The sequence below is a fragment of the Hemicordylus capensis genome, chromosome 4, assembly GCF_027244095.1.
Source record: "Hemicordylus capensis ecotype Gifberg chromosome 4, rHemCap1.1.pri, whole genome shotgun sequence".
NCBI classification, from domain to species: domain Eukaryota; kingdom Metazoa; phylum Chordata; class Lepidosauria; order Squamata; family Cordylidae; genus Hemicordylus; species Hemicordylus capensis.
Genome location: NC_069660.1, coordinates 312,201,498 through 312,212,636, shown reverse-complemented (window position 1 = coordinate 312,212,636; position 11,139 = coordinate 312,201,498). Strand labels below are relative to the sequence as shown.

At 45.2% G+C, this 11,139-nt stretch overlaps 1 protein-coding gene across 2 annotated transcripts; it reads right to left on the bottom strand.

The window, feature by feature from the left end:
• Positions 1-1,652: 1,652 nt before the first annotated feature.
• On the bottom strand, positions 1,653-11,134 carry LOC128353011 (mas-related G-protein coupled receptor member H-like). Of its 2 annotated transcripts, none has more exons than XM_053313656.1 (2): positions 10,630-11,134; positions 1,653-2,969 (listed from the first exon to the last, which is right to left on the bottom strand). In XM_053313656.1, exon 2 carries the CDS (start codon positions 2,949-2,951, stop codon positions 1,917-1,919), a length of 1,035 nt encoding a protein of 344 aa, XP_053169631.1. In that variant the 5' UTR covers positions 2,952-2,969; positions 10,630-11,134; the 3' UTR covers positions 1,653-1,916. The 2 variants fall into 2 exon arrangements, 1 of the variants encoding a protein (XP_053169631.1); XR_008320779.1 differs by lacking the exon at positions 1,653-2,969 and adding an exon at positions 7,738-9,668.
• Positions 11,135-11,139: the final 5 nt, after the last annotated feature.

The window sequence follows — 11,139 nt, the reverse complement described above, 5'->3', positions numbered from 1 at the left end:
GTGCATGTAAGTGCACCCTCCCCTCGCTCTTAAAGGGAGACCCCCGCTGCCATCGAACCAGTGGAATCGCCAATTCTGTGCACATCCCTATTTTAGGGAGGGAAGCTGTTTGCAGAGAAACTGAGCTGAAAGGGACTTCTTCCTAGGTAATTGCACACAGGATTGTTCCCTAAATCTTCTATGAACATGGGAGATTTGGCACCAGAGAATTGTTTGCATGATATCCGCATTAAATAATGTTGGTTTTGTTTGTTTAGTATGCATAGAACTGCAGCCAGCAGGTGCCCTGAGGTGCCTTTATCCATGTTCTATGGACAATATCAAAAGAAAAGAGCAGTCAGCTAATGTTGATAGAGTTGTATTTTGCACTAGTTTTTGTTTTGTTTGCTTTTAAAAAGCAGTGAGCCCACTTTTCTTTATAAAGCAGCAGTGTTGAGTTGTTTTTCTATTCGTGGCTACAGTTGCATCTTAATATGAAATCAGCATATGCAAATTTCTGTCCTCCTTTGTTTCTTACTTTCCAAGTACATGCAGGCTGCGAGTCAACAAGGCTGAGTTTGGGAGTAAATTCCATAAGGCACATTCAGAACTAGAAGACTGAGCAAGCTGGCAGTGTGACAGGAACGATGGTGTGATTTCAGAGAGAAAGTCAAGAAGTTCATTATATAAGGAAGGATCCAACACCCAAATACGCCATTTGTGATTACAAATGCCTTTCAGATGGCCACTGAAGTAAAAAAATCTGACACTTTCATTTAAACAGAATTTTCTCCCTGTCATTGTGAAGAGCAGCTTGAAAATGTGTTGGAAATAATATGATAAAGGATGTTAATGCTTCTCTATTTGTGCCAATGGCTAACAATTCCAGGATAAAAATACCCCGAAACATCAACAATGGCTTTTCTCTCTCTCTTTTTGACTATCTGTGAGGAAGGGCTTTTTTGTTGTTGGCATTTTTACTATTAGGAATTGGGCCAAAAAAACAAAAACCCAGACTTCACGCAGCTCAGTCTCAGAAGGTTGCCATACCTCTCCTCAATCCAATTTGAAGGACAATTACCTTTCCCTCCCTCCATCCCTCCCATCAGATTTTGACGGTGTGGGATTATCTGGCTGCTGGAAGATGCCCAGTGGGAAATGTTCTCTCTCATTCCTTATTGACCCATGGTTTGTTCACCCATTCTGCACTGCCAGACCAAGGGTTGGTTATTTATTTATTCAGTCTGATTGGCGTTGACATTGCTACCAGTTAATGGCTACAATGGATGGGCATGGTGCTGGCTGCAGGAAAAACAGAAAGGGAGAAAGAGCACTGGTGAGTACCCCAAAGTGTTGGCGAGGTGAAGGGAGTCATACCCAACCTCTAATGGCTTACCAGCATGAGGGGATAAAGTCGGGGTGGGCAAACCTGGCCCTCCAGCTGTTGTTGAACAATTGTGGCTGGGGATGATGGGTTCAACAACAGCTGGAGGGCCAGGTTTGCCCACCCCTGGGATAGAGGCAGCCTTGGCCTCTGATGCCTTCATTGACCCCTCGGGTCACTGGCTTGATGGTGTCAGGGGCCCCAGAGCACACTGCAATGTGATGCTTAGAGCCAGTGTGGAGTTGCTCTAACAAGGCAGTAAGCCTACCTGTACTGAGTCAGATTTAAATGGCAGTTGAATGATGAAGGATGTTGCAGGTGAGGCATATACATTTAACTCAGGGGTTCCCTGACTCAGGGGCCATTGTGGCTGGGGACAATGGAAGTTGCAGTACAACGTCTGGGGCCTCAAGGCTGAGAACAACTCAGTAAATCCAGTTGCAGCCCTTTGTAACACCTATTTCTTGTGCCTCATAACTGCATCTGGGGCAAGTGACACTTTATATAGTAGACTCTGTGTATAATTTTAAAAAAACAACCCTGCTTTTTTCATTCAAGGATGTGGGGTTCTTTCTGGACTGCATGTGGTTGAGATACAGCAAGCTTCTTCACCATCTGTGTTCATGTTAGTCAACTCGTACGTTTCTACAGAATCTGCTTCATCCTGGAAAAGCCTCTGCAATGCTACTTTCAGGGGTTCCATGGAGCAACACCGCCATCGTTTCGCTACCAGGTAATAAACTATTGGCTTGATGCTACTGCTGATGGAAGAGGCAAGATTAAAAAGTACAAAAATAATATCAAAATACTTGCGGTAGTATCTGGAGCCTATGATAACCAAAAGACTATGGACGATGGTGACAAAGGGGAGCAAAAGAACAACACTATTTAAATTTCCTGACAGTTGCCGCTGAGAGTTGCAACAGATCTTGGCAAGAAGGATCACAGTGAAGACAACTGTAAGCGAAGGAAGAATCCAGAAGATCACAATGAACAGAATCTTGTCCACTGGGGAAAAACTGAACTCATATACAAGGTAAAATGAAATTTGCATCCCGTAGAAAAAGGCACACAGAGTCCAGATCAGGAATGTCAGTCTAGAAGAAAGGCATCGTGGTCGATGGCTTTGGTAACAGAGTGGGGAAAGGACAGAAAGACACCTCTCCATGCTGATGATGGTCAGGAAACAGAAACTGGCAGCATACGCTAAGCAAAAGACATAGTGCAGTGTTATATTCAAATTCTGGATATGACGTGATAATCCACTGAAGGACTTAACAACAAAAAGGGTGAAAGTAAAGGGCAAAAGCATGAGCATGCCCAAGTCAGCTATAGCCAAATTCAGAAAGTAGACCCTGAAAGGATTCGCCTTATTGCAAAAGCTGAGCAGCCAGATAACATAACTGTTTTCCACCCATCCAAACATGCAGACAGCAATGACAATGTTGAGGATGATCAGTTCATAGAATTTAAAATAGCTGTATTCATAGTTTTCTTCCAAAAGTGGCACAGTGTAGTCCATCTGGAATGGAAAAGACATGTTCTTGATGCCTGTACTAAAATCACTGTAGTTGAGATGGATGTCCATTGTCTTTTGTGTACACTTCTGTTTGGAAAGAGGAGACAGAGGGAAATTAATCAGTCCTACTGCATATGCTGAAACAAGCAGATCCTAATAAGCAGATTCTGGGGTGATAGAATGCGGGCAGCCTCACATGCATAATGGTGGCCAGGAGGTAGGAATGAAATGTCATTCTCGGCTAGTGCATGCTCCCAGTGCTCACTGGCACTCCTGTCCCTTTCCATGTTATGCAGACCCTGAAATATTGGGTTGCCAATGTCAGGTCCTAGATATTTGTATGTCTAGACATACAATGATTCCCAATGGTAGACATCAATGGTTCCCAACCTGGGGTCCTCCAGATGTTGCTGAATTACAACTCCCATCATCCCCAGCCACAATAATTTAAGCCAGCATGGTGTAGTGGTTATAGTGCTGGACTAGGACCGGAGAGACCTGAGTTCAAATCCCCATTCAGCCATGATACTAGCTGGGTGACTCTGGGCCAGTCACTTCTCTCTCAGCCTAACCTACTTCACAGGGTTGTTGTGAGGAGAAACTCAAGTATGTAGTACACCGCTCTGAGCTCCTTGGAGGAAGAGCGGGATATAAATGTAATAAATAAATAATAATAATAATTATTATTATTATTATCTGTAGCTAGGAATGATGGGAGTTGTAGTTGAGTGACACCTAGAGGACCCCAGGTTGGGAACCACTGACCTAGCTTCTAACCTAATTGTTCTTATCAGATGTTATGTTTACCTTTTGCATCTGTTTCAGTTTTATATTAGATCAGAACACCATGAACTGGTTCTACTTTAGGAACAAAATGGTTTTGTGGGTTTTTTTAAACTCCATCTATTTTCTCTCTTCTAAGTTGGCTTTTATACATATATATGTTTGTTGTACATATTCTTAAAGCTAAAAATAAATAAATAAATAAATAAATAAAATAGAATAAGTCCATCAAAATACAACATTGCTACAAGCTGTCTCTCATGGGAGGAATGGAAGGAGGGTGAGGATTTCCCAGAACCTGGAGTAATTCCTTTCCTTTTAAGGCAGGAGTACAGGGCTCACACCACACTAACTCGAGAAAGTCATAAGGCTCCGTTAAGCATGGAAAAAAAATATCTGTCACCATTTTAACTCTGTATTTTCTTTCTCCTCTGCACTCTTTAACTGCTGGAGAAAAATATCAAAATAGACTTCAATGCAGTTTCCATCATCTGGACTGCTGATTGCATCCAAGATCTTCAGTCACAATTATGTCAATGTTCTTACTGATATTTCAGTGAAAGTAATACTTTGGCTGGGTAGCCATTCTGAAAAAATAATGTGATATATATGTGGACTTAGCATAGACTACTATGAGAAAATACTGTCTGCCTTGGAGTGAAATTAAGGATAAAATAAATGGTTTGACCCCTCCTGAGCAGTGTTCTAATTTTTTGATCTGTGTGTGGAATGTGTTTTGTTCTGGGTGGCACTATCAAGGCAGTGTGCATGCACCTGCATTCAGAATGGGTCCTTCCTGATTCAACCCGAGTGGGATCTAAAATTAACTGAGCGAACATCAAAAAACTTGTGAGCACGCGCACATGTGCATGCCTTAAAGGGAACACTGCTCTTAAGCTTGAGAATGGCTAGATTAGGTGATATCTACAGGTGAAACTCGAAAAATTAGAATATTGTGCAAAAGTTCATTAATTTCAGTAACGCAAATTAAAAGGTGAAACTGATATATGAGATAGATGCATTACATGCAAAGCGAGATAAGTCAAGCCTTAATTTGTTATAATTGTGATGATCATGGCGTACAGCTCATGAGAACCCCAAATCCACAATCCCAGAAAATTAGAATATTGTGAAAAGGTTCAACAGTCTAGGCTCCAGGTGTCCCACTCCAATCAGCTAATCAATCCATAACACCTGCAAAGGGTTCCTGAGCCTTTCAATGGTCTCTCAGTCTGGTTCATTAGGAATCACAATCATGGGAAAGACTGCTGACTTGACAGTTGTGCAGAAAACCATCATTGACACCCTCCATAAGGAGGGAAAGCCTCAAAAGGTAATTGCAAAAGAAGTTGGATGTTCCCAAAGTGCTGTATCAAAGCACATTAATAGAAAGTTATGTGGAAGGGAAAAGTGTGGAAGAAAAAGGTGCACAAGCAGCAGGGATGACCGCAGCCTGGAGAGGATTGTCAGGAAAAGGCCATTCAAAAATGTTGGGGACTTTCACAAGGAGTGGACTGAGGCTGGAGTTAGTGCATCAAGAGCCACCACACACAGACGGATCCTGGACATGGGCTTCAAATGTCGTATTCCTCTTGTCAAGCCGCTCCTGAACAACAAACGTCAGAAGCGACATACCTGGGCTCAAGAAAAAAAGAACTGGTCTGTTGCTCAGTGGTCCAAAGTCCTCTTTTCTGATGAGAGCAACTTTTGCATCTCATTTGGAAACCAAGGACCCAGAGTCTGGAGGAAGAATGGAGAGGCACACAATGCAAGATGCTTGAAGTCCAGTGTGAAGTTTCCACAGTCTGTGTTGATTTGGGGAGCCATGTCATCTGCTGGTGTTGGTCCACTGTGCTTCATTAAGTCCAGGGTCAACACAGCCGTCTATCAGGAGATTTTGGAGCACTTCATGCTTCCTTCCGCAGACGAGCTGTATGGGGATGCTGACTTCATTTTCCAGCAGGAATTGGCACCTGCCCACACTGCCAAAAGTACCAAAACCTGGTTCAGTGACCATGGGATTACAGTGCTTGATTGGCCAGCAAACTCGCCTGACCTGAACCCCATAGAGAATCTATGGGGCATTGCCAAGAGAAGGATGAGAGACATGAGACCAAACAATGCAGAAGAGCTGAAGGCCGCTATTGAAGCATCCTGGTCTTCCATAACACCTCAGCAGTGCCACAGGCTGATAGCATCCATGCCACGCCGCATTGAGGCAGTAATTGCTGCAAAAGGGGCCCAAACCAAGTACTGAATACATATGCATGCTTATACTTTTCAGAGGTCCGATATTGTTCTATTCTACAATCCTTGTCTTCTTGGTTCCATGTAATATTCTAATTTTCTGGGATTGTGGATTTGGGGTTTTCATGAGCTGTATGCCATGATCATCACAATTATAACAAATTAAGGCTTGACTTATCTCGCTTTGAATGTAATGCGTCTGTCTCATATATCAGTTTCACCTTTTAATTTGCATTACCGAAATTAATGGACTTTTGCACGATATTCTAATTTTTCGAGTTTCACCTGTAATTATTAAGATCAAATTCATATTTGAGATCTGTCACTCTGAGAATAAATACTGATAAACATAGTTCTCTGAAAGTCTATACATTTTTGCTGGAGTATGAATGTTAATTCAAAAAGGTAAATAAAGGATACATATAGGACAGGGGTGGCCGTTCGCTGTTGTTGAACTACAACTCCTGGGATAGTTGTAGTTCAACAACAGCAGGGAGGTAGGGATATGCCATAACACGATTTGGATGCCCAAATCACATTCACATGCCTTTAAAAACAAGGGCTTACAGAGCCCCTTCAATGTGGAGGAGAGCAGGTCCATACCTGTTCCTCCTCCGATTGCCACCATTGCTGTATTCCTGGTGATCCCAGGATTAATTGCGTGCCGACTGGGTGTCTCCCAGCTGCCCCTACACACCGGCACACACATGGCCACTGCACATACCGCTATTAACTTCTCCTTTTCAGCAGAACCAGGCCTTAAAAACTCTTTTAACTGACAAAACAAACTGCCTCAGTTTAAAAATAACCTTGTCGAAATGAGGTCTGCGGGGAGAGCGGGCTTAGCAGAGAATGCTGGAGAGACCCCCAAGGGGTCTCCTCGTGTGTTGCCATGATGCGAAGCTGTGGCAGCAAACAATTGGAAAACCCGGGTTAGCGGAGCGCTCGCTTCGCTAACCTGGGCTAAGGGGAGGGGTATTTAAGTGGGCCACCCTCTTTGGGGAAACCTCTTTTGTTCCCACGATCCGTAGAAAGCGGGCTAAGCTCCCTTAGCCCGCTTTCCACTGATCGTGAGAATACCCTCTTTGTGTGTTGATGCATGGGAATAGAGCCATAGGCCAGTGGTAGAGCATCTGCTTTGCACGCAGACGGTCCCAGGTGTGATACCTGCATCTCCAGGTAGGCTTGAGAAAAACTCCTGTCTGAAACCCTAGAGCAGTGATTCTCAAACTTGGGTCCTCAGGTGTTATTGGACTTCAACTCTCATAATCCTCAAGCAAAGGCCACTGAGGCTGGGGATTATGGGAGTTGAAGTCCAATAACACCTGAGGACCCAAGTTTGAGAATCCCTGCCCTAGAGGGTCACTGCCAATCAGTGCTGACAAAACGGACCTAAATGCACCAATGGTCTCACTCAGTAGGAGGCAGCTTTCTCTGATTCTTCACCCCTCCCCACTTCTGATCCTCTCCTTATTAAACTTCAACTGAAAGAAAAAACATCATAATGTAATTGAGAAAATGGGGGGAAACACACACAAGGAAATCTTAACCATTAACATAATAGATGAATGTATTTTCAAAACTATTTGCCTCTGTCGCTGGGGATGATGGGAGTTGTAGTCTAAAAGCAGCTGGAGGCCCAAAGTTGTGCAGTGCTGGGTTACTGCCAAGAGAGTTGTGTATACATCTTGAGAAGCCTCCGTGGCTAACATGAGAAAGGGCCTCTTTGGTTTCCGCCTCTGGAACTCTCTGCCCATGGAGACTCAAGTAGCCCCTTCTTAGGGGTATTTAAAGGGCAGTTAGCTTTTTCCAGCTTTGTTTGATATCTGCTCTTGTCTTCCTTTTTTATGTGGTACTTTTTATTGGTTTGTATTTTTAAAAAATTATGTTCAACAGGTTCTTCATCTTGATGCAAACGGCCATGGGTTTCATTTGAAAGCAAGGTGAGGCATAAACGTTAAAGATAAATTCTACAGTCAAATGGAGACTCCAACCACTGAAGGACGGCTTGATAGAATGGGCGATTATGTTACAACGCAACACCAACAGGTTTTATATATGTTCAAGAATAAAGTAAAAAACTCAGTTAACTAGAGACCCTTCACTAATCTTGATTTTGTGTTACGTCTTTAGTTCTAGGAAAACTAAAGCGAATCCTTGTTAAATGCTAGTTTTAAATGAGCCTTGATAAATTAGAAAGTGAAGGAACAAGCAAACCAGCTCTAACAGTACTCCGCCCCGCACTGTATTGTGGGGAGGATAACCGTACCTCCATCCCCTTTGAGAGAATGCAACATAGTCCTGCAGAGTGGGGCTAATAATACAAATAATTTTATTTGCATGGCCACGCCATAAATTGGGGGTGGCCATATAATGCACACAATGCAATGGGGGGAGCTCTGAGTGAATGCATATTTGTCAGGCTCATGCCTTCCCCACAACCTTAGTGTGAACCCAACAGCTCACCCACCCACGGACCCAAATTCTGGGTGTGTAGGATTAGCTGGTTGCCTTGATGGCTCAGTAGGAATTTGGGACTCCTTTCCCTAACTGGTTGAGGTCATTCACACGACCGAGCAGGTGGGGAGGGGGAGTGGGGAAAAGTTTTATTTCACTCACTGTCGCCACCAGATGATTGTCAAAATGTTGCTGGGAGCGCTGTCCATTTCTGGCTTGAGGACCAATCAGTGTTCCCTGTAACAGGAATTCCCAGATGATGTTGACTACAACTCCTGGCATCCTCAGCTGAAGTGGCCTTTGGCTGGGGATTATGGGAGTTGTAGTCCACATCTGGGAATCCCTGTTACAGGGAACACTGGGACCAATAGCATTCCCCACCAGCAGCATCCTTGGAATATTTTTACTCTGGCCGCCAATGAGGAGCATGGATTAATTTCAAGACTGGTCTGAAGCTTGGTGCCAAGATGGAATCACCTGAATAAGGCGGATGGCAGGTGATGTCAGATCCTCACTTTCACTGAAGAGTTGAGCTATGTTTCTGCAGCAGACACTTTAAGCCAGGCTGCACAACTCAAATGCCCTGGCGGGCCGGAACCATCCACAACTTGGCATGCAGGGGCCACGGTCAATTTTTTAGCCCATTATTAAAATTAAATATTATTAGTCATTTGTGGATCTATTCCCCCTGTCAATGGACCCAGAGTTTCAACCAAGGATCGTGGCCAGAGAATAGGTCCTGTCTCTGCTCAATCCGTGTGGCCCCTAGAGTGCATGCTAGCCCCAAACAAACCAAGTCCTCTCCTCTTCCTAAATTGCTGTTGCTTTCAGGCTGCAATGCTAGGCAAGCTTACATGGGAGTAAGCCTCACTGGCCACACCATGGAGTATATTTCTAAGAAAGCATGCACAGGATGGCGCTATAAGGCAGTTTCCAGCTGCTGTGTTGCTGCAGGATACCTGGGGGCCAGTAAAATAGTCCTTGTGGGCCAAATCGCCGCCCCCCCCGCCTTATGTTGTGCAGGCCTGCTTTAAGCCAATCAGTATAGGCGTGGCCCTTATTGCAACCTATGCTTTAGCTTTCTTCTTTAATTTGTGTTTCATGTCTCATTCAGGTTGTGTGGGGGAGAAAAACAGCCCAGATACATGATCCTTTCCTCTAATAGGAGATGGCTCAGTTAATGGGGGCTAATAATCCTCTTCCTTCCCAGAAGCACAGGAACACCATGCAGGACGTCGGTGCTGGAAACCACTTCTGTCATTTCTGTCTGTAGAGGCAGCTTTGGAAGACTTCGGTCGTCTAAACAAACAGAGCAGGGTACTAGTTATGCAACATGTAGCTCATTCCTAAGAATTAACTTGTTACCCTTAGGGAGCATAAAGGAGTTAGAGGCTGGAGTCTACCACTGTTATAACACACAAAACCAGGCAAAGCTGCCTAATAACCTAGCCAGACCATTGCTCCTTCTAGCTCAGTGTTGTTTACTCCCTAGCAGCAGCTTTTCAAGATCTAAAGCAGAGTTATTTCCCCATCCCTAAATCATCCTTTAAAAAACAAAACCCCAACTGAAAATGCTGCAGACTGGATCAGGGATGGGACCTTCAGCACACAAAGCAGATGTTCTCAGGCTCTGGACCCCTCCCTAGTAACTTGGTCAGACAGAACTCTGCACCAAAGCCCTATTCACACCATTTGTTTGACACTTGTGCAATGAGTGTACACTGTACACAAGTACAGATCTGTAAGCAGGCACAGTTACTCCCACGTTATGTTGCACACAGGTACAGCAGTACACCTATCTGTGCCATGCATTGGAAGGGCTGTACCCAGACCCGTTTTTAAAATGAACGCAGATGCAGTCATTCGCACAAAAACTTTTATCTGTGTATGCACATCTGAACACAGGTACAACATAATGTCTGAATGGAGCCCAAGTCAACTGATGCCCACAGTAAATAAGAATCTCTGTATCCAGTCGGTGGTGGCAAAAACAAAACTTTATGCCGAGTTTTGGGATGGGTTAGGCCCAACAATAAAGCTGGTAGTAACACCACTCCCATCTTATTTAGCAAATGAGTGCCCTCTTAAGTGGAGAAACGCTTGGCTAACAAGCAGAAGGTTGCCGGTTCGAATAGGAAGATGCTGGAAGGCATCATCTCACACTGTGTGGGGAGATGGCAATGGTCAACCCCTCCTGCATTCTACCAAAGGCAACCACAGGGTTCTGTGGGTGCCAGGAGTCGACACCGGCACACTTTACCTTTAGAGAGGGCGGAGGCGAAGACTCCCAGGAGATCGCTGTTCTCCCTTTGCGGGCAGCCCTTCCCTGCTTGCTCCTTAGCGAGGTCCTTCCAAGACTGGATGCCAAGAAGTCAGGGGACGATGCTGGCTACGATCCGCCGAAGATTCGCGACAAAGCCCTTGCCTTGGCTACTGCTCCTTGAGGAGGGCACCCGGCCGCTGCCCGCCTCGGCAGCCGCTCCGTCCGCGCGTGTCTCTCCCTGGGCGGGCTTCTTCCTCTCAGGCCTCGGCACAGCGGCAGCTCTGCCCCGCCAGACCCACGCCCTCCATTTCCGGGAGCTCTTGGCGCGGCCCTGGCTGGCGGGCAGAGTCTCCTCCCACCTTCAAGCTGCTGCTGGGCGGAAAACCATCATCCAGGCTTGCCGGAGCAAAGCAGGCGCGAGCCAGGGACGCGGCTGGTGGGCGAAGCCAGCCAGGGGGCACCGTCTGCAAGCTGAGCCGCCGCGGTGCAACGCGCTAATCGCTGCGC

Coding starts and splice junctions, on each gene's coding strand:
- LOC128353011 (XM_053313656.1), bottom strand. CDS start 2,951: ATGGACATCCATCTCAACTACAGTGATTTTAGTACAGGCATCAAGAAC.